General features: G+C 52.9%; 13 protein-coding genes across 13 annotated transcripts; 6 read left to right on the forward strand and 7 right to left on the reverse strand.

The window, feature by feature from the left end:
* Positions 1–210: 210 nt before the first annotated feature.
* SAICODRAFT_22665 (uncharacterized protein) lies at positions 211–666 on the forward strand (the record flags this gene model as incomplete). Its single annotated transcript, XM_019166618.1, has 1 exon — positions 211–666. The coding sequence occupies one exon, from the start codon at positions 211–213 to the stop codon at positions 664–666; it is 456 nt and encodes a 151-aa protein (XP_019027393.1).
* A 581-nt stretch (positions 667–1,247) lies between these two features.
* On the forward strand, positions 1,248–2,074 carry SAICODRAFT_68634 (glucosamine 6-phosphate N-acetyltransferase). Its single transcript, XM_019170410.1, has 3 exons — positions 1,248–1,501; positions 1,569–1,882; positions 1,941–2,074. Exons 1-3 carry the CDS (start codon positions 1,330–1,332, stop codon positions 1,959–1,961), a joined length of 507 nt encoding a protein of 168 aa, XP_019027394.1. The 5' UTR covers positions 1,248–1,329; the 3' UTR covers positions 1,962–2,074.
* Positions 2,075–2,136: 62 nt separating this feature from the next.
* On the reverse strand, positions 2,137–3,780 carry SAICODRAFT_50859 (uncharacterized protein; the record flags this gene model as incomplete). Its single annotated transcript, XM_019169019.1, has 2 exons — positions 2,137–2,829; positions 2,899–3,780. 2 exons carry the CDS (start codon positions 3,778–3,780, stop codon positions 2,137–2,139), a joined length of 1,575 nt encoding a protein of 524 aa, XP_019027395.1.
* A 773-nt stretch (positions 3,781–4,553) lies between these two features.
* Positions 4,554–5,138, reverse strand: SAICODRAFT_51899 (nascent polypeptide-associated complex, alpha subunit; the record flags this gene model as incomplete). Its single annotated transcript, XM_019169103.1, has 1 exon — positions 4,554–5,138. The coding sequence occupies one exon, from the start codon at positions 5,136–5,138 to the stop codon at positions 4,554–4,556; it is 585 nt and encodes a 194-aa protein (XP_019027396.1).
* A 902-nt stretch (positions 5,139–6,040) lies between these two features.
* Positions 6,041–8,197, forward strand: SAICODRAFT_22669 (uncharacterized protein; the record flags this gene model as incomplete). The annotated part of the gene is made up of 1 exon (XM_019166619.1): positions 6,041–8,197. The coding sequence occupies one exon, from the start codon at positions 6,041–6,043 to the stop codon at positions 8,195–8,197; it is 2,157 nt and encodes a 718-aa protein (XP_019027397.1).
* Positions 8,198–8,493: 296 nt separating this feature from the next.
* SAICODRAFT_4471 (uncharacterized protein) lies at positions 8,494–9,315 on the reverse strand (the record flags this gene model as incomplete). Its single annotated transcript, XM_019168789.1, has 1 exon — positions 8,494–9,315. One exon carries the CDS (start codon positions 9,313–9,315, stop codon positions 8,494–8,496), a length of 822 nt encoding a protein of 273 aa, XP_019027398.1.
* A 1,686-nt stretch (positions 9,316–11,001) lies between these two features.
* Positions 11,002–11,871, reverse strand: SAICODRAFT_22671 (uncharacterized protein; the record flags this gene model as incomplete). The annotated part of the gene is made up of 1 exon (XM_019166620.1): positions 11,002–11,871. One exon carries the CDS (start codon positions 11,869–11,871, stop codon positions 11,002–11,004), a length of 870 nt encoding a protein of 289 aa, XP_019027399.1.
* Positions 11,872–12,130: 259 nt separating this feature from the next.
* SAICODRAFT_32718 (acetylglutamate kinase) lies at positions 12,131–13,707 on the reverse strand (the record flags this gene model as incomplete). The annotated part of the gene is made up of 3 exons (XM_019168223.1): positions 12,131–12,150; positions 12,231–13,503; positions 13,582–13,707. The coding sequence occupies 3 exons, from the start codon at positions 13,705–13,707 to the stop codon at positions 12,131–12,133; spliced, it is 1,419 nt and encodes a 472-aa protein (XP_019027400.1).
* A 246-nt stretch (positions 13,708–13,953) lies between these two features.
* On the forward strand, positions 13,954–15,063 carry SAICODRAFT_51306 (putative acetylglutamate kinase; the record flags this gene model as incomplete). Its single annotated transcript, XM_019169049.1, has 1 exon — positions 13,954–15,063. One exon carries the CDS (start codon positions 13,954–13,956, stop codon positions 15,061–15,063), a length of 1,110 nt encoding a protein of 369 aa, XP_019027401.1.
* Positions 15,064–15,403: 340 nt separating this feature from the next.
* SAICODRAFT_32720 (putative MFS sugar transporter) lies at positions 15,404–17,341 on the reverse strand (the record flags this gene model as incomplete). Its single annotated transcript, XM_019168224.1, has 6 exons — positions 15,404–15,418; positions 15,611–16,474; positions 16,528–16,916; positions 16,979–17,084; positions 17,138–17,175; positions 17,242–17,341. 6 exons carry the CDS (start codon positions 17,339–17,341, stop codon positions 15,404–15,406), a joined length of 1,512 nt encoding a protein of 503 aa, XP_019027402.1.
* A 605-nt stretch (positions 17,342–17,946) lies between these two features.
* SAICODRAFT_22675 (DUF89 domain-containing protein) lies at positions 17,947–19,575 on the reverse strand (the record flags this gene model as incomplete). Its single annotated transcript, XM_019166621.1, has 6 exons — positions 17,947–17,982; positions 18,036–18,218; positions 18,271–18,761; positions 18,813–19,225; positions 19,278–19,476; positions 19,530–19,575. The coding sequence occupies 6 exons, from the start codon at positions 19,573–19,575 to the stop codon at positions 17,947–17,949; spliced, it is 1,368 nt and encodes a 455-aa protein (XP_019027403.1).
* Positions 19,576–20,531: 956 nt separating this feature from the next.
* On the forward strand, positions 20,532–22,062 carry SAICODRAFT_63345 (UPF0075 domain protein). Its single transcript, XM_019169983.1, has one exon. It carries the CDS (start codon positions 20,603–20,605, stop codon positions 22,010–22,012), a length of 1,410 nt encoding a protein of 469 aa, XP_019027404.1. The 5' UTR covers positions 20,532–20,602; the 3' UTR covers positions 22,013–22,062.
* A 1,552-nt stretch (positions 22,063–23,614) lies between these two features.
* Positions 23,615–24,221, forward strand: SAICODRAFT_16311 (synaptobrevin; the record flags this gene model as incomplete). The annotated part of the gene is made up of 2 exons (XM_019165639.1): positions 23,615–23,770; positions 23,963–24,221. 2 exons carry the CDS (start codon positions 23,615–23,617, stop codon positions 24,176–24,178), a joined length of 372 nt encoding a protein of 123 aa, XP_019027405.1. The 3' UTR covers positions 24,179–24,221.
* Between the last annotated feature and the right edge of the window lie 985 nt (positions 24,222–25,206).

Raw genomic sequence — 25,206 nt, forward strand, 5'->3', positions numbered from 1 at the left:
AGGGTTTAGGGTGGTGTGAGATGGACGAGAAATGGATTGGAATTGGGTTCGCCAGAGGTTGAGGACGGTTTGACTTGTCAATCCCCCGAGATCAATGTTCGACATCTCAGTTTGATCATCCACCCGCACCACGAACCGCACACATCTCCCACACCGAAACAGCACACACAAGCACATTTCTCCACAACTAAATGCTAACAATTTCTACAGATGAAGGTCGAACAGTGCGCTTTCTCCGGCTCCAAGATCTACCCCGGTACGGGTAAGCTCTACGTCCGCGGTGACTCCAAGGTCTTCCGCTTCCAGTCCTCCAAGAACGCCTCCCTCTTCCTCCAGCGCAAGAACCCCCGCAAGATCTCCTGGACCGTTCTCTACCGTCGCATGCACAAGAAGGGTATTGAGGTCGAGGTTCAGAAGAAGCGTACCCGCCGTACCGTCAAGGCTCAGCGTGCCGTTGTTGGTGCTTCCATGGATGTGATCAAGGAGAAGAGGTCCCAGCGCCCTGAGGCCCGCTCTGCGGCCCGTGCTGAGGCTATTGCGAAGGCTAAGGAGTCGAAGAAGGAGAAGGCTGTTGAGAAGGCCAAGTTGAAGTCCCAGGCCAACACTGCCAACCAGCAGGCCCAGAAGGTCGTTAAGCAGGCCCCCAAGGGTGCTATCCGCCGTTAAATTGCTTCCCATAGCTTGGGAGTAGTTTTGCAGTGCCTTCTTCGACTGGATTGGTGAAAAAAGGGTGTTTCGTCCTTTTGTTAGGTGGAGCATTGGGTGTGTTTTCCTTCTTGGTTCCCGGTTGCTTTTGATTTTTTTCATGGGATATATAGCGGCCTTTGGACAAGGGGGAGAATATACTGATGCTTTGGGGCGTTTTTTGTCATGTCTCGTTCGTGTTCGGTGCAGATTTGATTGCAGAGTGATTCCGAAGTTTACGACAGTGAAACGGCATATGAAGTTACGGCAATTGCAACTGCGACAACGGACTTGGAATATCGACAATTCGGCCCGAAATACGACAGCGGCTCAGTTCGGATGTTGACCCTCTATCCCCGCGCTCGATATTGCCATACGACAAACGGCCCACAGATGGACCCTGTAAACATTGCCATACGCGTAGAACCGTATTACGACCGAGACACAACTCATAATCCTTCTTAAAACGACCGGACCGATCTGTAGGACCCTCCCCACAAGCGTGTCCCTTGCCTTCCTGACCATCCTTTGCCTAATGCGGGCATACGACATCAAACACCTCCAAAAAGCTTAAACCGCGACAAAAAAAACAGTTTCGTCGCTCTCCACAGTCTCTCCATCTCCACAACACAGCTCTCTATCATTATGTCTGAGGAATACTTGTTCTCTCCTGACCTCATCTCGCCCAACGTCAAGGCGAACCTCCCCAAGGGCTACACTTGCCGTCCTCTCTCGAACAAGGACTATGGACGTGGATTTTTGGATGTGTTGAAGGTTCTCACCACTGTTGGAGATATCTCCGAGAAGATGTACCTCGGTGCGTTCCCTTTCTTCTCCCTCCCTATCTTGTCATAAATCAAAGCTGATGTCGATGGTAAATCTAGCCCGCTTCAACTGGATGAAAGCCCGCAACGACTCCTACTACCTCCTCGTCATCGTCGACCAAAACGACCGCATCGTTGGCTCCGGAACCCTCCTCATCGAGCGCAAATTCATCCACGAAACCGCCTCCACCGGGCACATTGAAGACATCGCCGTCGCGAAGGACCAGCAGGGCAAGAAGTTGGGATTAAGGATCATTGAGGCATTGGATTATGTCTGTGAGAAGCAGGGAGCGTATAAGAATACGCTTGTGTGTAAGGATCATAATATTCCTTTTTATGAGAAGTGTGGGTTCAAGAGGGGACAGAATGAAATGGTGAGTCTGAAGCCAAGCCTGATTTGTGAGTGTGCGTTGCTGACTGTCGTGCTTGCAGACCAGGTACTACAAGTTGTAAGGTATGGCTAGCTGGACAAGAAACAGGGAACACTGCCAACCTCCGCCTCATAGACATACGCCCAATTCAATCAAAAATATCATGACATTCTACTGTACTATATAGCACACACCATGCCCAACATGCCCCACGCACACGTACACCTTCAAAAAAAGAAGTCTCCCAAGATGCTACTCTACGCCTCCAACCCCAACCCCTCCAACAACTCCTCAATCGCCAAAACCCTCTCATTATACTCCCTCTCCCACTCCGTCTCCCCAACCCCCCAACCCAACGCAACCCCACCTCCCGGCCCATCCCCCTGCACCCTCCCCCTCTCATCCACCAACTCATTCAAAATCCCATACCTCAACCCCAAATAATACCTAATATCATCAATCAACTCAATCGTATCGGTCTCCTGACGCGAGGAGATCCGTGATGCGGACTCGGAGACGATGGAGGCGAAGAGAGGGGATGTTAGGTATGTTTCGAGATGTGCAGCGAAATGTGACGCGGCGTGGTGTTCGAGGCGTTCAGTTCGGGTTGACCATGCTGCGCGTAAGACATCATACATCGACACCCCCTCCGGCGGGTCCTCCGGGGGCGTTTTGGTTATCTCGATTGCGGCTAAACTCTTCAAACGATCGAGGAGTAACATATCGGCTGCGAAGACCAGGTCGAGGGCGTGAGGGGGTGGGATGTGTGCCACGCGGTCTGTGTAGATGAATTCGAGGATGAGGGGTGTGAGGCGGGGGTTGACGTCTAGGAGGACTGTGGGGAGGGTGGGGGAGTGGGATTCGGAGAAGGGGCCGGAGAACATTAGTTGGTAATATTCGGAGCGGGAGAGCATTGCTTTTTGTGCTGGGTACAACAAGACACCCCCGCCCTCTCCGTGTCCGTTTTCGTTTTCGTTTTCGGAGGACGAGTCGTCGTCGTCATCGTCGTGGAGGTTGACGCGTAGTACCACATCCGCAAAAACCTCCTCCTCCCGTATCCGTGCGACAACGTTGTCGATATCTTCTTCTTTGTCGACTTTTCGCACTTTCCCGATGACTTGGTCACGGACCCACGCACCCATATCCCCTTGCGCCTTCCTCACCAACTCCTTCCTCAAATCATTCAAATTCTTCTTCTCCCGCCCACTCATCAACATCTCCCCCACCTCCTCCATCTCGAGACTCTTTGTCACCACTCTGAGGTTTTCGCTAAGTTCGGGGGGGAGGGAGAGGAGTTCGCCGATGTAGAGGACTTTGATGACGGCTTCGAAGGTGAGTGGATGCACGATTGGTGCGAGTTTGATGAGCTTTTTGCCTCTCCAGCGGGTTTGTAGGTTCCGTTTGAAGTATGGTGATCGGGCAGCGAGGATGAACTTGTGTAACTCAAAATCCACGTTCCCGTCTCCACCCACAGCCCTAAACACCACATCGCTCCCCACCCCCTTCCCCAACAACTCCCTCGTTATATGCGACGCGAACGGCTGACTCGTATCAACAGCCTTACTCAAGTCATACTTCAGCAATATCCCTCGAATCTCGTCGGTTAGTGCGCCGTAGATACACCGTTCGCCTTGGAATGTATCCCGGTCGCAGCGGGCGCCGTGCTCGAGGAGGTAAGTGACAATCGTGACGTGTCCGCACAACGAGGCGAGGATGAGGGGTGAGTAATCGAATTCGTCGACTTGGTTTACGTCGACGTTGTAGTTCGTTACCAGCGTATCGACGGCTTCTAAATCACCTCTTCGAGAGGCCTCGCATAGGTCGTCGAAGAGTCTCTTTCCTTCCTCGTCTAGGGCTTTGACTTTGATGACGCCTTGCTCGCCTGGTGTGATTCTCGCCATTAGACTGCGCTTCGTGGTGGTTTTCTCTTCGGATGATTGTGCGGAGTCTCCGTCATGATCATCTTCGTCTTCGTCGTGGGGAAGGGTCATGTATGCGTGTAATGGACCGTTTGGGGCAGGTGGTAGTGGATCAGTCCATTGGTTTGGCGTTGACATGGTGGTGATCTTGGGGAGGATCGAGGAGGAAGGAGGAGGCCTTCCTGGCTGTACGTCACCTAATGCACGACCGAGGCCTGCAAATCTGAGAGCTGTTGGGTTTGCTGGTGGCCCACCCACCGGCGCACAAAAAAGAAATGTTTACGGGCAGAATTGACGGTTTTGACGAAGCTAGTTACATCCAGGCGGTGTTACGATGACTCCGCATCTTGCCCTTCGAAAGGCACTGGCCATATCTCATCACGCTGTTCCCACAGCACCGATCAAAAGTCTATATCGCATAAAAGCCGACCCGTAGTTTCCAGGGATACCTAGTTGAATCCAAGTCTCCGGTTTAAAGGGCAAAGAACATGACAATTGCAGAGATAAGGCTAATACGGCCGGTTGTTAAATTAGGTCGAGACGAAGCGCAAACTACGGACAGTTATAATGAGGCCTGGGCGAAGAACCAAACTGCGCCTTAGGACCAGGAAGATCCTAAAGAAGGGAAACTGTGAAACAGTTATGCGATGCAACTCCAAGATATCGTATTCATGCCTCAGTATATCGAGCGCACATGCTTGTTCACCTAATCAAACATTTTTCTTCCCCATACCACCTCTCACCTTACCCCAAGCTTACTCGGAGCAAGAGAGAATGGAGTTGACGATATCCATACTGTTCTCCCTCAAGGCCTTAACGGCCTTGCCGCGGGAGACGTTAGCCTGCTGCATGACGAGCTCAATGTCCTTCTCCTCAATGCCAGAAGCGTCAACCTCACCCTCCTCCTCCTCAGGCTGAGCCTCCTCCTTCTTCTCCTCAATAGCCTCCTCACCCTGAGAAGCCTTAACAGCCTCCTGGGCAGCGGCCTCAGCCTGCAACTGCTGGGCAGCAGAAGCGAACTGAGCCTGAGCGTTCAAGTCCTCAACCTTGGCCTCACCGAAGACGATGTAGCAGTTGGAGTTGGGGGACTTGTAGACGGCGGGGGAGGAGATGACGAAGAGGACGTTCTTGGGGCGGCGGAAGGTGACTCGGGTGATTCCGGGAACCTGGACGAGGCCGAGCTTGGAGAGGGCCTTGCGGGCCTTGGACTCCGTGCGGGAAGCGACGTTGGTGGGGATGGTGGAGGAAGAGGTCTGCTCCTCGTTGTCGGAAAGGGGTTCGATATGGGCTTCTTCGGCGGACATTTTGACTATGGCATTGTTAGGATCTTGTATGGGCATGACATAGTTGGGTGTTCTGTCAAGAGATCAAGAGGGCGTCGCAAGCGGTTCGAAACATAAGAGACACTATCGCATCTGCGTTGAGTTCTTTGAGACCATGGCATCTTCGTTCCCTTCGTTGTCATTGAATGGCTGCGCAAACCCCCAAACTCATCGAGGGATACGCAACAGCCATTGCGATGACCCTGGAACCACTCCTCGGCCAATTCACTTCCTTTTTTACTCCAACAAGCGGCCTCAATATCACTTGACATCGCGCAGCTCGCGCAATCGACCGTACTGGTCCCCAACAGCCAATTTCGCCGGCCGTGTTCGTCGAGCCATCCATTGCTCATTTCCCATCCGATCTCGACGGAACCGGTACCAATCGATAGCTCTTGACGTCCTCTTGATGATTTTGACAGCATTGACCCGGTAAATCCACTCACCTTGTTGTTTTATGAGTTGTCTGATGCTGATCTCGAGCGATGCGCTGGTCGTTAGCCAGGTGTAGCGCACGTGATCGGGTGTCTACGTTACAAGGGCCCGAGCGCGGCGTGCAAAGTGGTAAGTACGTCAAACTCATGAGTTGATGACCCGTCCGTCGAGTTCCGTCAACGATACGCCTTTGTACCGAATGTTGGGTCCCATTATAAACTGTCGTCTGCTTTACTGACAGATCGTCTCCGCGTCTACATCTTATTGCCTGTTTGGGCGACGAATGACCCCGGGATGGCTACCGACAGTGGACCTGCGCAATACGCTCATACAAAGGGCATATACGATGAACTCATGCCCGAAGAATCCCTCCAAAGCGCTGCTACCATACCCAGAACGTCAGCCCAGGCGACAACCTTTGATCCCAGAACCAGCCGGGACTGAGTGCGTGGGAAATCCGCTCGGTCGGTAGACATTCGCCTGTCATGTCGCTCCTTGGAACTTATATCATCTCCGAGACAGTCAGAGCAACTTTGTCTCATGCCGTCAGCAGTGCGTCTGGCACGCACCTCTCTCCAGCACACTTCACTCTCGCCTCCGAAGTGCTCAAGCTTTGCGTTGCGTCAGCTGTTTCCCGTTCTGGCACTCACAAGTCACATACAAATCATACAAATGGACTATGGAGAGGGTATTGGGTGTACGCAGTACCAGCAGCGTTGTATTACGCCAACAATCTGATGTACCTCTGGGGCATGAGGGTCAGCGCACCATCTGTGCTGCACGTCAGCATGCTGGCCAAACTGCCTGTTACGGGAGTTCTGCACCACGTTCTTGTTCGACGTGAGAATAGGCCCGGTGTCTGGGGTGCGCTGTTGACGATCTGTGCTGGACTGTATTTGTTCAACTCTGCCCCAGGAGCAGGAGCAGGAGCGAGTAGCGAGGGTGGAGCAGGAGGGTTTGCAAACGGTGCCATGCTTGGTACGGCGATTGCGGTTGTCTCGGCCACCACTGGGATTTATACGGAGCTGGTCATTACACATGATGCTGTACCTTTTTGGACGGCGCAAGTGTTGTTGTACGCCTTCTCATCAGCGATCGCGCTGTGCACCGTTCTCACGACTTCGGCTTCACTGTTACCCTCCGTAAGCGGTTTGGATGGAGTACTGGTCTTGGTCACTGTGTTGACGGGATTGATCGTGGCAGAGATATTGAGGCAGAGAGACACGCTTGTCAAGCTTGTCGGCACAGCAGCTACGGTACTTACTATTGCGCTTGTCCAGTGCATTCTCTTCCCGGAGTTACGCCCTTCAACCTTCACACAACGAGGCATTCTGGGAGCTGGCGTTGTGGCAATTGGCATTTGGGTATGGAATGCATGGAAGGTTGAGGGGCAGGAGGTGGATGACCATGACGACGAACGCGGCAAGGAGGGGAGGCACATCCCCGGGAAACCGGTGAAACAGGGATCGGGGCAGCCCACTGCTAAGAAGTTGGCCGTGGCAGCTACGGCCGTACTTGTTCTTTCTGCCTTCGCTCCCTCCGACCCAGCACGGTCTTATAGAGCAAGCCCATCGACATACGACAGGGACATGGAGACATACTTCCGCCCACGCGGACTCGTTCCCTCAGCATGGGGCACCGATCCAGCACCGTACACCTGCGTCCACGACCTCGTCACGCGATACGATCTGAACGCAGACTCTGTGCCTAAAGCCCTGGCGCATCCCTCTCAAGCATGTCCATTGTATCCTATTCCGGACGGCGGCTTGATTTTCCACGCATACTGGGCCGGTCCCTGGCGTCCTTTCCACGAAGTCATGATCGACTCATTCCTCGCAACACAGAGACTTGGCGACGGACACAAGATGGTTTACTGGTATGTTGGTCCTGGTCCGAGTGAGAACACTAGGCTGAAGTACGCGGGGGGAGTTGGAAAGGGTTACGTTGAGTTCAGGGAGTTTGCCGCGGAGAATGAGGCGACGGGTACGTGTCTTGAACAAATGTCAGAGTGGAGGGATGTGAAGTATCGAGAGGAGGTGAAAATGCCCGTTGAGTCATATTCGGATCTCGTGAGAACGCTGTTGCTGGCGAAGTATGGCGGTGTATGGGTGGATTCGGACACATTGCTGCTGCACGACTTGACACCTCTCATTCGGACCGGGGCCAATGCACCAAGACTGGGATTGAACAAGTGGAACAATAATCTGCTTGTCTACGGGCCTCCGGACGCCGGTATAGGGCAGAAAGTTCTCGAGGTTAGCTGCAGCCTTTCATTCAACGAGTCCAACTGGCAGTACTCCGATAGTCTGAAGCCTGAGAGGTGGTACTGGTTGTACAACGATGGTGCACTCCGCGTTTGCCTCGAGCATGAGAATTGCGGAATCTCCGGCCACCCCGCATTTCTCCAGGGCGGGACTCGGACAGTCGAGCCTTGCGAAAAGGGTTTGGATCCGAGACGCTCAGCGTTTCCATACTCGTTAAGGGGTTTGTGGACGTGGCATGCGAGGTTGAACTCCAGGGATGATGAATGTATAAGACCTGAAGCTCAAAATGCGGTGATGAGCTTGGTGAGGAGGATCGAGGATATGCTGAAGGATGGCATTGATCATCAAGGACGGAGCATTATCCGAGGTTATGAATGAGAATATGAATAGACATACGTTATAATTAGCTTTGCACAGGAACTGAAGGTAGATCACCCACTGAACACGTAGTTGCCTTACTACTGCTAATCCAAAAACAAAAGACGTCAAAAGACAGAAGCCTCGCTCATGCATCTCATAGAAGAAACCAAAAGAGCTCGGTCCTTGATTACCCCGCGAACGAAGATCAAGAATAAGAAAGGAGCGGTAAACAACCAAAAAGAAATCGATATCAAGAAAGCACGCACTAAATCTCACATCCCCTCATGATCACTTCCAAAAATCCCACCAACCGATTACCAGCCCTTCTTGGGGGCGGGGGTCTCGTCGCAGCAGTCCTCAGTGATTGTGACAGTGCACTTCTCCGTGGTCGTGCAGACAGACGTAACGGGCTTGTACTCGGTGGTGATGCAAGTCTCAGTGACGGTCTCAGTGCAGGCAGGCTCAGTGTAGTAGCAGTACTCGGTAGTCGTGTAGGGGACGCTGCAGGTCTCGTAGACGGTGCACATAGAGGTGTACTCATCGTACTTGGTCTCGTAACAGGTCTCGTAGCAAGTCTCCGTAGTGTAGCAGGGCTCGTAGTCGGTGACGGTGCAGGTCTCGTAACAAGTGGTGCCATCAGCGGTGTAATAATCGGTGTAGGTCTCGGTGCAGTATTCGGTTGTCTCACAAGTAGAGGTTTCGTAGCAAGTTGACCAGACCGTAGAGGCATCGCAAGAGTAGGAGCAAGGGTAGACAGTGGAGCTAGAGCTGCAGGATTCCGTGTCGTCGTACCAGTAGGACAAATAAGGAGTCTTGCAGACCTCCGTGGTAGACGTATCGGTGCAGGTCGCGGTCTCGTAGCAAGTCTCCGTCGTGGTGTCGTAACAAGTAGAATAGAGGGTCTTGTAGTCATATTCGGTGCAGGTCACGTCCTCGTAACAGGTGCTGTAGACGCACTCGGTGTAGTAGCAGGTGACGTAGATCTCGGTCTCCTTGGTCACAGTGGTCGGTTCACAGCATTCTTCAGTGGTGGTGGTGGTGCATTCGTCGTCCTTGGGGTAAGAGTAACCACCGGGAGCGGCGAAGACAATGTTGGAGGCGGCGAGAAGAGAAGCAAGGATGGCGACGTACTTCATTGTTGTTTGGTTGTTGAAAAGTATTTGTTGTAGTGTTGAACGAAGGTTGAGAGCGAGAGGCTGTGTAGAGCGATTGAGATGTGAACGAGTAGTTGATGAGAATCAAGAAGGTGGGTGAAGAGGACAGTTTATATAGAGCTGGGAGTGATGGTCCATGGTCTGTTTGCGGTGGAACATCATGCCCTTCCTTCCACTCGACTCGCTCTCGGCCCTATCTCCATACTCGCGGGCCGAGACATGGCTCGATTAAGTTTGTTGGCTGAGTGGATATGATCCGCCGAATAGGCTCATGGCCTCGCATCTTGTCCGTATAACGGACCTGCTCCCGGACCGACACGCGCCAGCCTCAGCGTGTGAGAATAGTCCAGGGAAGCATGCCCAAGAATAGCATAGGCTTCGGCTTTCGTTGAGAAATTCTGCGAGATATCGTAGGTCGTCCATGCCAAAAACGCAATGTTGTTTCGCGTTCTTTCTGCTTCGAATCAGCAACAGTCCTGTCAGATCCTCGGTACGCTTTCTTCCCGCAATTGCAGTGATGGCAAGGCGTTCATCCAAGAACTTCTCCTCTCCAAGAATAGACCCGAGAACAGGATGGATTGAACGATGAGATCACAGGCCACACTCTTGCCGTGCGTTCACTAAAAATAGCAGCGAAACATGGGGCTTGGAAATAAGGTTTCATTCCGAGGGTAGATCCCGGTCCGACCTGCAGGCCGCACACCGCATGACTGCAACCTGACAAGCTGAGATTTAGCCACGGTGATTGGAAAGAGATAATATGCTTACATCAACAGCGGGGATGACGGTAATAGTAGCCGAAGCGAGGTTGGCCTCGCGGAAGGGATCTTTGGACTTTTGCGATGTGGAGAAGAGAACTCCTCCTCACGCTCCCCACGACACTTGCGTCAAGTGAGGATGTAGAGTTCGTCGCCTTTCGTCCTCCATAATCCTCCCCAACTGGTACGCTGTCCCGATCCTCGCCCTCTTCCGCCAGTACCGATCAAATTACGCGGATCGAAACCGTCATGGCGGGTTACGGCATGTTGCGCACGCCTCCCGCTGCAGCAGCGCGCCTCCAGTCAACCATGAAACCAATAATTTCACGTAGGTAACACAGTAGATGGTCCGCCATACATCTTGAAGACTCTTACAGCCTGACTCACCTCATAGGGACAGGCCGGCGCGTCTCCATGAAGTGACCATGGCCATGCCATGGCCATGGCCCGGATCCGAATCGATCCGATACCAAGCTTTTCGATTTGGAGCCTAGAACATGCTGATGGATGACGGAGGTGCCGAGGGCCGGAAATATGCCACTCCTTGAGCATCACGCTTGCTGCTGTAGCAAGCGTTCCAAAACACAACATGCTGCTCGCACAGGCATGCAACCTTTCAAGCACCGGGTGTGGCCGGTCCCTGAGCGCATCAGCTCGATATGCTTATGACCTTGTTGCGATCGCGAACGTACCGTGTATGGACTGACAATGCTCTCCTCCGATGACGGTACTCCCAGGAAGTGATGATGCACGTGCACGCAACCACGAACACCCCAAGCGTGCGCAACGTCGCCGATAAAGTCAGTCGTTGAACCGCCGAGTAGGATGCACGGGGGCACTGAGTGCGGCTCCACTTCCGCTATTCGCCCAATGGTCGCAGTCATCTGCAATTCCACCCTACTTCGCTCCTTCACCCGAAGATGTCGTCGATGTCGTCCTTGTTGACCTTTTTCTTCTTTTTGACCAATCCCGCCATAGTCCCCTTCACCGCTCCTTCAACTTTTTTCTTCTTCTTGACCAGGCCATCATTGCTCTTCGCTTTGACTTCACCCGCCACTGTAGCTCCAAGCACGTTCTTCTTTTTCTTCACGGCCGGTGCCTCAGTAGCAGCATAATCACTTTGTCTCTTCGTGCCTTTCACCTTCTCCTTCACTTTTTCATCCGCAATCTCTGGTATGGCCGGAATCGTCTCCAATTCCTTCGCAGCAGCAGCGGTAAGAACAGGGCTATCCACCATCGCCTCATCAACCAAGACCTCCGCATCGTCATCTCTCCTTGCGATCGCTTCGCCAAAATCCAGAATCTCGTGGTCGAGAGGGCGAGAGAGGACTTCGCCCAAATCATCGCCCAGCACCGCATCCTCCGGGTCGACATCCATCTCATCCACCGTAACCTCAAGCTCAAGAGCCCCCTCGGATTCAGATCCAGGCCCGATAGAGGAATATGTACGCCCAAGTACACCTAACAACACCATGCCTAGCTTCGGATACTGCCCATGCGCAATCAACCCCGTAAATGCCGCATACGCATCCGGCACAATCCTCCTCATCCTCTCTTTCTGCGCCTCTCCTGCTGCATCATCTTCAGCACTTTGTAAAGCTCCTAACACCTTCCGGAGCATAACGGCGTATCGCCACCAATGCGCTTGACGATGTTGGTTTTTGTTGCGGTGGAGGAGAAGGTGGAGGAGGGTTGCGTCGTGGGCTTGTAGGTCCGCCGATGAGGGGTCAGCCACGTCTACCGGTGGTGCCTCCGGACGTTTGGCAGGTTTTGGAGGCATCGCAGAAGATTTACTGAGGGTGTATGGGGTTCAGGTTGTGGTTTGTGTACACTCTGTGAAAGCGAGGTTCTGTGGAGTAACGTAGACTTTTGGGCTAGCTGACTTCGGAAACGCGAGAATGCATCTAAGCACTCTTTACACGGGCCTCGATTCTGTGCATTTAGGTACGCTTGAAGCTTGGAGAATGGGTGTGAGAGCGAAGGAACAGCTGTAGATGTTTGTAATCCAAAATAGTATTAATGCCACCTACCCAGGTATGTCACACTTTTACCCCCTCGTCTACACATATCGTACGCCCGTAACCTAAACCTTCAACTCCCCCCTCTCAAACTGTCCAATCAACTCCCCTACGCTCTCACCCCTAACCCCATACCAAAACATGACCTTCCCATCCTTCACATAACTTCCCTCACTCTTTCCGAACCACCAGGCACAGTTCTCATCGCTTTCCTCAACGAACCAGACCAAGCTCTCGTGGTTCTTGCGGATGAGGGACCAGACATTGTCGGCGACGTTGTTGAGCCATCCGGTTTTGGAGGGGGTGAAGGCGAGGAGTTTGGAGGGGGCGGAGGAGGTGGGGGGAGCGACGGCAGCAAAGACTTCGAGGCCTTCGTCGCCGTAGGAAGTGAATGAGGGAGCGGCGTCGAGTGCTGCGAAGATGGTTCCCGAGTTGGGGGTGCGCTCAGCCAAGATCTCGCCCAAGTTTGCCGGGAGCTCTTCCTGGGTCTTCCACGTGCACAACTTGTTTCCTAGTCTGATGAGGGTACCCGCGCCCGAATCCGTGAACAACTCTTTCTGCAAGTCGCCCGTGCTGATGATTGCGACACTAGAGCTCCTGGGCAACGTCTCCAATAAATCCTTGATTTCCTTGATCTTGAGACGGGTGCCGAATTTGAACCAAGGTTCCTTGGTGAGTGCGTCCCATTCCTCATCGAGGTTGATGACGGAGATTTTCTCGCCGGTGGTGCCGTTGAGGAGACCGCCCTTGTCGTTGAGGTAGATGATTTTCATGGGTTGGATCGCGCGGGCCAACTCTCCAGCCGCGACATCAGCGTTGACGTTCAAGATTTGACCTGAAGGAGTCTCGGCCAACGAAGTCAAGATAGGGAGAGCCCCAGCGCGGATGGAGGACTCGATAGCGGCTTTGTCGACAGAGGTGATTTTACCGACGTATTGGTAGAGATCTTTGTCGAGGTACTCACCACGGAAGACACCGTTGGGAATGGGACGGGCGCGGGTTCCCATGGACTCCAAAGCCTCGACAAGCTTGAGGTTCTCCTCCAAGAAGACCTTGCGGGCGACTTCAAGAGTCTTCTTGTCCGTGATGCGAATACCGCCCTCATATTGGGGCTCAACGCCCGCCTCCTCGAGGAGCTTGTTGAGCTGGGGTCCAGCACCGTGAATGACGATGGGGTACAATCCAACCTGGTTCAAGAAGGAAAGCTGGTTGGCCAAGAGGTTGCGCTCGGTAGGATCGGCGATACACGCTCCTCCCACCTTGATCACCGCGAACTTCTGCGAGTCAACAGACGAGAACTGACGCAAATACTGTTCAACCTCCTTCTTCGACCCAATGCTCGACAAGAGCTTGATGATCGTGCTGCGATCGGAGTCGGCGGAACGGGGGTGTGCCTGGACCGACAAACAACGAGAAAACTTGATCTGGCGAGCTTTTGCGATGGCGGAGAAGGTCTCCGCCTTGGCCGAGACCTGGAATGCTGCGCGCTTGATGGCGAGCATTCGATATGTAGAAAATGAGTGGAGAGGAGGGTGGAGTAGGTCTTCTACTTTTTTGTGCGGTTCAAGCTTGCAGACGGTCGAGCGCGAGTCATCCATGGTGCAGTGCGATAAGATCTGATAAGATACCCAAGGAAGAGGAGGATAGCAAAAGCGACGGGGTTTTTATGATTTATGATGAGAATACAGCCTTGCTTTAACTCCAAATTGACCCTCCTTCGTCCTTCTCCACCTCCCCACAAGTGCCGCTTATCAGCCGCTATCTCTCCGCTCGCACCTGCACATCCTCAACTTTAAGTTCGACCTCGAACGGCAACACGTACACCGACACCCCCAACAGCTACCATGTTCAGGTCCAGTGTCCTCCGATCCTTGCGCAACGTCGCTCCCTCAACCAGGGCCTTCTCCACCTCCGCCGTCGCCGAGGCCGAGAAGAAGATCGCCTTGATCGGTGCCCGCGGTTACACCGGCCAAGCCCTCATCTCCCTCGTCAATGCCCACCCCTCTCTCGTCATCTCCCACGTCTCCTCCCGTGAACTCGCCGGAAAGCCTTTGGATGGCTACTCCAAAGCCCAGATCACCTACTCCAACCTCTCCCCCGAGGACATCAAGAACATGGAAGCGGAGGGTGAGGTCGATGCGTGGGTTATGGCACTTCCTAACGGTGTCTGCAAGCCTATGGTTGAGTCTGTTTTGGCGGGTGCCAAGAAGGCCGGAAAGAAGAACTCTGTTGTGGTTGATTTGAGTGCCGATTACCGATTCGACGAACCCCGTGACACCAACTGGATCTACGGTCTCCCCGAACTCAACGACCGCTCAAAGATCTCACAAGCGACCCTCATCTCCAACCCAGGATGTTACGCAACAGGCGCCCAGCTCGCATTGGCACCACTAATCCCTCACCTCTCCTCCCCACCCACGGTCTTCGGTGTCTCCGGATACTCTGGAGCAGGAACTAAACCATCCCCGAAAAACGACACCACCAACCTTCAGGACAATTTAATCCCATACTCCCTCACCGACCACATCCACGAACGCGAAATCTCCCACCGTCTAGGCTCGAAAGTCGCGTTCATCCCTCACGTCGGACAATGGTTCCAGGGTATCTCGCTCACGGTCTCGATCCCCCTCGCTAAGACCATGACCTCCCGCGAGATCAGGAACCTCTACACCGAATTCTACGCCTCCGAGAAACTCGTCGAAATCATCGGCGAGGAACCTTCGGTCAAGGACATCGCCGGTCAACACGGTGTCAGGATTGGTGGATTCGGCGTTAACCAGGCTGGGGACCGCGTTGTTGTTGTTGCGACGATTGATAACTTGTTGAAGGGTGCTGCTACGCAGTGTTTGCAGAACTTGAATTTGGCGTTGGGTGTGGGAGAGTTTGATGGTATTCCGTTGATGGGGAGTGGGGAGAGGTTGATCGTTCCTGCTGTCAATGTTCATCAGAAGTAGCTTAAGGCTACGGGGTTACAAGGGGTGGTGGGATGGTAAAACAGGAGATTCATATATCACAAGAGAAATGAGAACGTTGGTATTGTTAACCGCGACGAGTTGTTGGGTGAAGATATCCAATACAATCAATACCTGTTGATCACCGATGGGAAAATACGCTTTCTTACATTCTTCATCCAGGTTATTGACAACAAACAGCGTTGAACACGACACAACCTGCCGATATGCGTAGATGAAGGAGTAAAGTGTAACATACCTGGGTTGTGGGCATAAAATCATTTTTGGGGTCCACATATCGATTGACAATTTCAACTGGATCGTGTACTGAACTATCGTAACTTTAACGAACGGTATCCTCCCAACATACAGAAACGAGCAAAACGCACTATCGTACACCTCTTGCCACACCAAGATTATATCTTCACTTGCTAGAGGCCTCACTGACATTCTCTTCGTGCACAACACTCATCTTCCCCAAGCCCTCCACGTCACGCCCACCCAACGGCTTCTCTCCCCTCTCCGCCATCCTGATCCTCAACTCCTCCACCCTCCTCGCATACTCCTTCTCCTCATCCCACGTAAACGGACTCTTAGACGCAAACAACATATCAACACTCTCCAAACTCCTCTTCGCCGTCTCCGGAAAGAACACATAAATAACCGGAATCCACGCAAACATCGCAGCACCAAACACGTAAAAGGTCTTCTCACCAATACCGGCAAACATGATCGGGACGAGCAGTGAACCACCACCGAAGCCTACAGCCCAGCCTGCGACGCCGAATGCGTTTCCTTTTGCGCGGAGGTGGGTAGGGAAGATTTCGGTGGGGTAGATGAAAGGGATCATGAGCCAAGTCGAGGAGAAAAAGAAAAGGTAGATGAAAACGCAGGCGGCGGCACCTGTACCCAATGCCGCCGCGTTCTGAGGCTGGTTAATCGCAGCACGGGAGAGACCGCCGATTGCGAAATGGATGATTGCCAACACGACAGCGCCCCAGAACAGGGTTCGTCGACGTCCGACTTTGTCGAGGGTGAAGGCTGCGACGGCGGTGCCGAAGATGCCGACCGTGTTGCACAAAGCGGATAGCCAGTTGGATTTGTCGTCGTCGAAGCCTGCGGTGCGGAAGATTGTTGCAGAATAGATGACGACCGCGGCGATTCCAGTGCCATATTGCATCATGACCTGCAACCAGAAGGACAATTGGATACGGCGAGCGAGGTGAATGTCGCCTGAGTCGGTACCGAGGAACATACGCCAGTACGAGATGTTCTGATCCTTGTTTTCGAGTTCGACCATGGTGACAATTTCGTCGAACTCGGCGCGTGCGACGGGGTGGTCTGGGTTGTCGTTTCCACGGAGCTTGGCGATGATCTCCAGGGCTTCTTCTTTGCGACCCATTTTGATAAGCCACTATGAGAGTTGGTTAGATCCCTTGCACAACATGAAGAGATTTGACTACTTACTCTAGGCGATTCAGGCAGCAAAAGGACGCCCAGCGCCAATGGGAAACAGGGCAACATCTGGAATGCCAACACGAACCTCCATCTAAACTGACCCCCGCCGATATCGCTATGCGAGATACCATAACCTAACCAAGAAGCCGTCGTAATCCCGATGAAGTTGGCCAAAAAGGTGATGGTGATGAATTTCCCACGGGAATGCGCGGCGGCGATTTCAGCGGACCAAGCGGGGACGATACACATGAGGTAACCAACCCCAACGCCGGTGATGACGCGAGCGCAGAGCATCATGTTGAGGTTTTGAGCGGCACTTTGAAGGGCAGCACCGATGATGCACCAGAAGCAACCGGCAAGGATACCTTTGATACGGCCATATTTGTCGGCGACGTGGCCTATATCAGCGGTGAGCTTCTACCAGCTTGCTAGCTATACGGGTGAAGGGTTGTTCACTAACCAGCCCAGAAACCTCCAAACAAAGCTCCGAGGTAATAGATACAAACGATTCCACCCTGCCTCGTAGGGTCGTGAACGACTCCGTTACTTCCCAGTTGCATGCGCTCCTGCCAAAGATGTTAGCGTGCGGACGTCCGCGCGGGGGGCCAAGATTTCTCACGATGTATTCGGGCGAGACGTTGACCGAGCCCATCACACCTACCCAAATATACGTCAGCAAAAAAAAGCTAGGCAACGAGCTATGACTGTGCAGTTTCAACGGACCTTGTGCAAGACCTTCGAAGTTAATGGCTAGTGCAGCGACGATGTTGAGGAGGGCAAGCAAGTGCTTCCCGGAAAGCCTACGCCAGAAGCCCCGGATCATATTGAGATGATTGCTGTTAAACTGATTTTGAGATGGGTGTTGGCTACTGATGTCATGTAAGTAGTCTTGGGTTCCCCAAGCTTTATACAGTGGTGTACTCCACCGAGGACTCATACGCTCCACGCGATTACTTTGTGGGGTACGTATGAGGGGCACGACTTACTGTGGGGTATCTAGATCGAAGTCAAAGACTTTTCTGGCTTTAGCCTAAAGTCTTTTACAACCCGCAGTTTCCATCACTTTAGCCTATTCAACCTCGATCTGCTCCCGAGGCTTTGGTTCACATCAATCTCCGGCCGGGCCTTCCGGGGGTGGATGATCCTTGCCTTCAGCGCCGTGGGGCTTTCTCCGCTCCGGAAAGGCGCATGGGCGAGCGGGTGATGGACTAAGCCTCTCAGGAGGGGTTTGAGACACCTGGTTCTGGAGGCTCACGGAATTTCAGTTTTACCCGGGTTTACATTGGTAAAAAGGGTTAACGAGGCAGAATTCTTCAATGGGTATTCGATTGTGATTTAACCGGTCATTATTGAAATGGATAAGTCTGAAAACCGTCCCTAACTTGAACCAACGTTTATAGCGTGGGTCTCGTTCTGACCTCCTGCCCTCTACTTCGCCTTCCCATCAAAGTAGGAAATCACAGCCTGCGCGCATTCCGTTAGTAGCTCATAATTTCATGATTATCAGTACGACTCACGTATTTGCCATTGAATGTCCAAGCCTTCCCATCTGCCTCAAGCAATTCCCTCTCTTTGTCCTCAGAGGGTAAACCCACGCAAACATCCGCCTTGCATGTCCTAAGAGCAAGAGTGCGAAGTCCACTTCCACGTCCCATAGGTCCAATTGCATCTACGAACGGCGTTGTTTTGGCCCAGTGTGCCTGTAAAAACATGTTAGCTACAACCACGAAGGTAGCGTAAAGTCTGACTTACGTCCGAGGTCAGCTTGCGGTAGTTGAGATCGCCCTTATAGATAACCAAATCACTGTTCTTTAAAGCTTCATACAACTCAGCGGCGCTGTCCAAGACAGGAAGGCGCCAGAATGGATGAGCTGTCGTCCAGAAAGCATCAACGCGAACAGCGATTCGGCCGGCGCGATAGTGTCCCTCCAGCTCGGCTGCGAGCGTGTCCAACGCCCTACGCGACTCAGCGTCACAGTCAAACGATTTAGGGTCACGAAGCATGCTGAATAGAGACTCGATGTCGACGGGCGTCACGTCCGAGACGAACCAACCAAAGTTCTTGGGGCGGAGGATGACGGTGGAGGCGATGCCGCTTGCGAGGAGGTAGGCGATGAAAATCAGGTCTGCGAAGAGTTCAAAGCCGGCATTGTCGAGGACGACGTCGATTTGACCGCCTTTGACGTCCTTCATGAGTTTCCAGACAGCGTCAGTGTCGTTGACGACGATGTTCTTCTGGGAGTCTATCGCAGACAGTCAGCATGCGTTGATCTGCAAGCAGAGATTTGACATACTCTTGATAGCCTCTTTTCCCTGAAGACTCTGAATATCCTCCAAACTCAAATTCGTCAGAAGCGAAAGATCCGTCGCATTACCCCATAACGAAATCTCAACCATCTCAGTGAACAACAACTTCCTCGCATCCTCGCTCATGTTCTTAGCCCCCTTCATCTCCTTGACAAGGTTCAAATACCGAAGCGTGAGCTCTTTGACAGCTGCGCCGGACTTTAGGAATGTTGAGTCTTTCTGGCGCTTGAAGATGTCGTAGTCTTTCCAATAGGTTGATTTGGCGAAGATGATTTGGAGGCGGCGGTACATGTAGCTTTCGGAGAAGAGCCATGGAGAGTTGAGCCAGGTTGGACGGCCGAGAACTTCGATCTCCCTGTTGAAGTCGTGGATGTCGCTCGAGTTATCGTCGTCGAGAGGTCTGCGCAGGTTGTCAGCGATATGCTCATATCGGCTTCCCAAGAAGAACTTACGTGAGTGCAGCGTCTGCAACACACTCGTCTTTCACATTCGTCATTTCACGAACAATCACCTCGCCCTCATCCTTGGTAGCTCCGGACTTTGTCACGAGCGTCTCTTTCACATCTTCAATCGCGGCTTGGAGGATGACAGGCCAGCGCTTGCGAGCGGTTGAGTGGGCAAAGCTGTTGATGTCGCCGGTCGATGACCAGGCTGGACCAAGATGTTAGCGAATAGATAACCGTTCAGTTCAAGGAAGTACTCACGGATGTCAGTGTCGGTATCACAATACTTGCGGATAATGGCGACCATGTCGTAAAGTCGTAGGATATGTCAATGAATCAAGGCATCCGTGCGACGTCGCAAAGGCCTTTTCAGCAGCAGAGAGGACTACGATCCCCGAGACGACTGAACTGGTTCAGCCGGAACAAGTGCGGAGACAGCGGACAACTTCGCTCCATCCGCCTATTCCCTCAAAGCACCCGTGATGACTCGACCTTTAACCGGTCGGATCGACCCTCCATCACCTGCAAACCGGATCACCGAGTCACCTCGAGGAAACAATCGTAATTAACCTGCATGAGGTGCGGGGTATCCGTTTGCATTATCGTTCCTCGAATCGTTCCTCGAGGCCCTCTTAGTATGTATAGGGTTGTGGCGGCCAATCCGGTAGAGCGAGCCGCGCGAGATCCGCAGCGAATAGCCACTTGTAATTGCTTCCCCGGAGAAGCAATTCCGTTGCATTAACGAGCGATCTGTACGTCTTTGAAATTAACCGGAGAGAGCGGGGAGGATCAGAGGTTCGAATTGCCCGTTGCGTCATAACCATGCCAATAGGGAACAAAGGGCTTCGAGGAGGACCACAGCATGGCAGCCCGGTTGCCCCACGGGGCGCGGGGTACATGTCGACCGTTCTTCACAAGGCGTGGGTAGTATGACTACGGGGCAAGCTTTAGCCGGTACATTGCATCGTGGTGTACGAGGCTGTCCGTCTGCAAATGCGGTGAATCAGTCAACCCGTGTCCAGAGGTGGGCGGGGTGGTGAAGAGCGGGGAAAGGACGAAGGATTCAGCCTGTTGCAAGAGAGACTGTTGTTGAAGCGTTTAACCGGTGAGACCTTTCGCGATGCTGGCGGACCGCTCTGACTTCCGACAAAATAGCCGGGTCGTATGTGGAACTCCCATTCTTCCGCTTGCTCCGCTTCCTGGCGAAGTTCCGCACATAAAATCCCATTCCTCAACAGAATGTCAGTCTTCACCAAACCAGATCAATTCTACAAAGTGTTCTCACACTCCAGTAAACACTCATCATCACATTACAACGGAAACACAGAACCAGCATGGCTCCTCTTGACCTCCTCGTACTCGGGATGAACTCCGGTACTGCCATGGATGGCATCGACATCGGCCTCTGCCGCTTCAAACAAGAAGCACCCGAGTCTCCTATGGAAATGGAGCTGATCCAATATGACGAACTCGAAGTCCCTCAGTGGATCAAGAAACCCATGCTCCGAATGCTTCGCGAAACCTCCACCACTCCCGCTGAGATGTCCCAGATCAACGTCCAACTCGGACAAATGTTTGCCGATGCCGCCAATGAATTCTGCCAGAAATACAACGTCCCCCGCGAAGCTGTCGACTTGATCGGGAGCCATGGTCAGACGATCTGGTTGTTAAGTATGCCGAAGGAGGGTGAGACCAAGAGTGCGTTGTGTATGGGGGAAGGAACCGTTATGTCTGCCATGACTGGAATCACCACAGTCACGGATTTCCGTATGGCGGAACAAGCCGTCGGACGTCAAGGCGCTCCTCTCGTTGGTTTCTACGACGGGCTTTTGCTCCGCCACCCGACCAAGTACATTGCATGCCAAAACATTGGTGGCATCGCAAACGTCTGCTTCATTCCCTCCGATGCCGACGGCTCCATCGACACCATGACCGACTTTGACTGCGGCCCTGGCAACATTTTCATTGATGCCGCGGTGCGGTACTTTACAAACGGCGAACGCGAATATGACAAAGACGGAGAAATGGGTAAACGTGGTACTGTCTGCCAGGAGATTGTTGACAACTTCCTCCACAACCACCCTTACTGCACGCACGATCCTCCCAAGACGACCGGACGCGAAGTCTTCGGGGACGGTGACGCGCAAGCCATTATCGATGACTGCCTCGCTCGAGGTCTCTCACCCGATGATACCGTCGCTACCATTACTCGCATTACGGCCCAGAACATCGTCGAGCATTACCACCGCTATGCACCCGAGCGTGGTGCCGTTATCGACGAGATCCATATGTGCGGAGGCGGCTCACTCAACCCCAACGTCACCGAATACATCCAATCCGCATTCCCACGCGCTCGAGTCCTCTCGCTCGATGAATCCGGTATCCCATCCGCGGCGAAGGAAGCTGTCACGTTCGCGATGCAAGGAATGGAAGCCATCCTCGGCCGTGCGCTTATCGTCCCGTGTAATGCGGAGACAACCGAGGGGAACACAATTTCTGGAAAGATCGCGCCTGGGAAGAGTTGGAGGACGTTGATTGGGAAGGCACACGCGTTTGGCGAGGGAAAGCCGTTGCCGAGGGTACGTGAGATGTTCTTGACGAGGAAGTACTTCATGAACCAGAAGCCAATTAACGGCCTTCCGGCTGACTTCAACTTCGAGAAGAGTGTGAACGGGACCAATGGGGTGAATGCACACGCGACGAACGGCGTCAATGGGTCCAACGGTGTCAATGGACACCATTGAACGTGAAGAGGATGTTTATCTTTTATTCTGCTATCAGTTAGGCGTTAAACACACCATATCGAACTACTCACACCCCAAACAAGCAAGTACCTGTTGGCCTGTGTACATAATGGGAGATCACATCGAGTTATGACCCCTATGCCGGCTAAACGGGCCTTGTTCCCAGTCAATTAAGAAGAGAAAGCAATCGAAACGGTCACGTAACAGCCCATTGTCATTTACGGCCTTATAGCTCGAGGTTCGATTGTAGACATAGTTCTTGACGTTGGGGAGCCAGTGCAGGGGCCCGACCAACGTCAACAGTGAACCTCGAAAGAGAATGAACGGCATAACGACATTTGAGGTGCTCGAAGAACCGATGTGACGAGAGAACTCACATCTCAAACGGCAATTGTTTCCCTACTAGCGTTGCTGCGGTCCCAAAATGACTCCTGAATGTTCACGAGCCACTCAACATTCATGGTCAGGATGAACACGGGGATGACGATGCCCCAGGTCTTCGAATGCCGACTGGACTAGCTGAGTGATCTGCAAACACATCGCAAGTATGCTGAGGCTATCCGCGAAGGGTCGGTTGCTGGCGTCTCCGCTCAGATAACCTACACAGCTGATGTGCCTGATGACACGGAATACCGGTACGGATGAAGGGAATCTGAGGCAGTGTGGTTGGCACTACACCTGTTCTGTGCCTGGTAGTGCTACAGAATTCATTCTTTCACTGGGATCTTCGTGAATCGCACGATGCTCCACTCAGCCTTCTTCACATGCCATATGCGTGCTGTGATGTCGTGCAGCGCTTGATCTTTCGTATGTGAAGCTTGGCCATGGAAGGTCAAAGATCTTCACGTTCAACATTCATCGGAGGGACCGATTGCGATACCTGTGAGATGAACCCTTCGTCCCCCGAGACGATAAGGAACTCTTGAACGGTTATGCGCTGTGCTGCTCGACCATATCGCAGTGCCAAGGGCATGCTTTCTATTCTGTCCCGCGGCCAGGTGTACGCTTCGGCAATCGGTCAACTCTCATAGTCAATGAGGTCCGTGTCTCCAATATTGTTGGGAAATCTTTAAGTATGGCGCTATCCTATATTCTGGAGTTTGCCAAAAATTGGAAGCCTACCAAACCCCGACCCTGAAGATATTGGCGTACAGGGCGCCCAGCAGTTGTACATTGCCGCTCTCTGGTTTTGGGGTTCAAAGTAAGTCATACTCACGATATCATTGATATCAATATACCTACTTTTCTTTGGAAGTTTAAGCTTCTTGGCTCAATTGCAGACGTGCAACCGCGTGTTCCGCGATCGTGGGCATCGTTCTTCCCTGACCTCGGTCACGCCCGATAACATTCATCAAGACGAGAAAGAGTTTGGGAAAGCATTCAGATTGAGCCGAAGATGCGATATGTTTCGACTTTTTTGATGAATCACGTCCTTCATTCTCCCGACTTCGATCGGCCCGACCCCCCGTACGTACGGGTCCCCTGCCAAACCCTGCGCCGTACATCGTATCCCTGCTGCGCCACGCGCACCTCCAACGTCACACCCTCCCATAAACACCAAAACACTCCAAACACCCAATTATCCCAATCCAAACAATTACGATGTCCGAGCCATACGATCCTTATATCCCAGCAGCTGGGGGATCCGGAACCAGCGGTGCACCTGCGGCTGGAGCGGCGGCGGGTGGAAGACAGGGTAATCCGAAGACTGCGGCGATTCAGCAGCAGATCGATGATACTGTTGGCATTATGCGTGAGGTGAGTCACTGTCGTTGATGAGTTCGAGTGAGGCGGTGTGTGTAGGGTGTGCTGTGTCCCGTTCGGGTTGGGACGGGGAGGGCTGTGTTTGGTGGGGGTCAAACGCGGCCCCTGGAACCCATAACGAAGTCCACACACACCCTCCCATCGCTCCTCATACCTTTGTTGCAATTGGTTCTAACTCCTATCCAGAACATCAACAAAGTAGCCGAACGCGGCGAACGCCTCGACTCCCTCCAAGACAAAACCGACAATCTTGCCCAATCCGCCCAAGGCTTCCGTCGTGGTGCGAATCGCGTCCGGAAACAGATGTGGTGGAAGGATATGAGGATGAGGATTTGTTTGATTGTTGGGGTGATTATTTTGTTGGTTGTTATTATTGTGCCGGTTGTTACTCATTTTACTTAGGCGACGGGAGGAGCCTTGATGAGTGATGGGAGGAGCGTGGGGCAATAAGGGGGAGGGATGAGGGAAGGGGGATGAGTGGGATAAGGACGGTATTGTGTGCTGTTTAATGTTCTGTTTATCAGTCGGTTGTGGCTGTTTTTACTTTTGGTTCGTCTCTTTCGTCTTCGTGTCCTCACTTCTGGGGGCTCGCAACTGCTTTCTTCTTAATGGAACAAATGTGTATCGACATTCGGTAAAATCCTCGCCTCAAACATGCTCGACAACCATCCTCCACTTAAATTGACTCGCTCGACACTCAACCCGCTCCTCCACCTCCACCTCATCCACGCCCAAATCCATCTCTGACCCTGCCGCGGTGTTGACGTCAACGGGGATGATCACGATGGGTTTGAGAGATTTCAGCGGTCGAGTCCACGGTAAGGAATCTGTCAGCAGGTCGTGTTCAGCTCCCGACTGGGTTGGAATAAAACCGACTTACGGAAATGCAGGATCCAGTCTGTTTGCGGGATACGGAGCGCATACAGCGGGGCCAGTGGCTCGGTGTCGGTGGTGATGCGGTGGACGACGCGTTTAGCTATCGACTGCGCACGCATATAATAAGCTTTGACACGATTGGATACAGTAGACGCAAACACACGACCAACTCCTTTTCGGCGCTCCTAACCAACTTGCTATCGACGCCGGCTGAGTAGTAAACGGCTAATTGCGTCAACTCCTTTCTTGTTGGGTCGAGGAGGAGGTGGGTTGCGAGTAATGTAGGTGACGTAGTGAGAGAGGAGGAGGAGGAGGAATTGGAGGGTGTGAATGCTGTGCGGGAGGCGAAAATTGGGTGGGGGGTTGGAGGAAAGCGGTGGGGGGTTGAGGTTGTGAGGGAGGTGGTGGGCATTTGGATTGATTGCAATTGTAGAGCTTCGGTAAAGAGGAAGAACAGAAGAGATTTGCAAGGGGATGTTGACGGTGTGTTAAGGTCAGTTGGTGGAGAATGTTCGTGGTTGTGAGTACTGGTCGATCAGGGGGCCCGGGGGGTG

This window comes from Saitoella complicata (genome assembly GCF_001661265.1).
Source record: "Saitoella complicata NRRL Y-17804 unplaced genomic scaffold SAICOscaffold_1, whole genome shotgun sequence".
In the NCBI taxonomy this organism is placed as follows: Eukaryota; Fungi; Ascomycota; class Saitoellomycetes; order Saitoellales; family Saitoellaceae; genus Saitoella; species Saitoella complicata.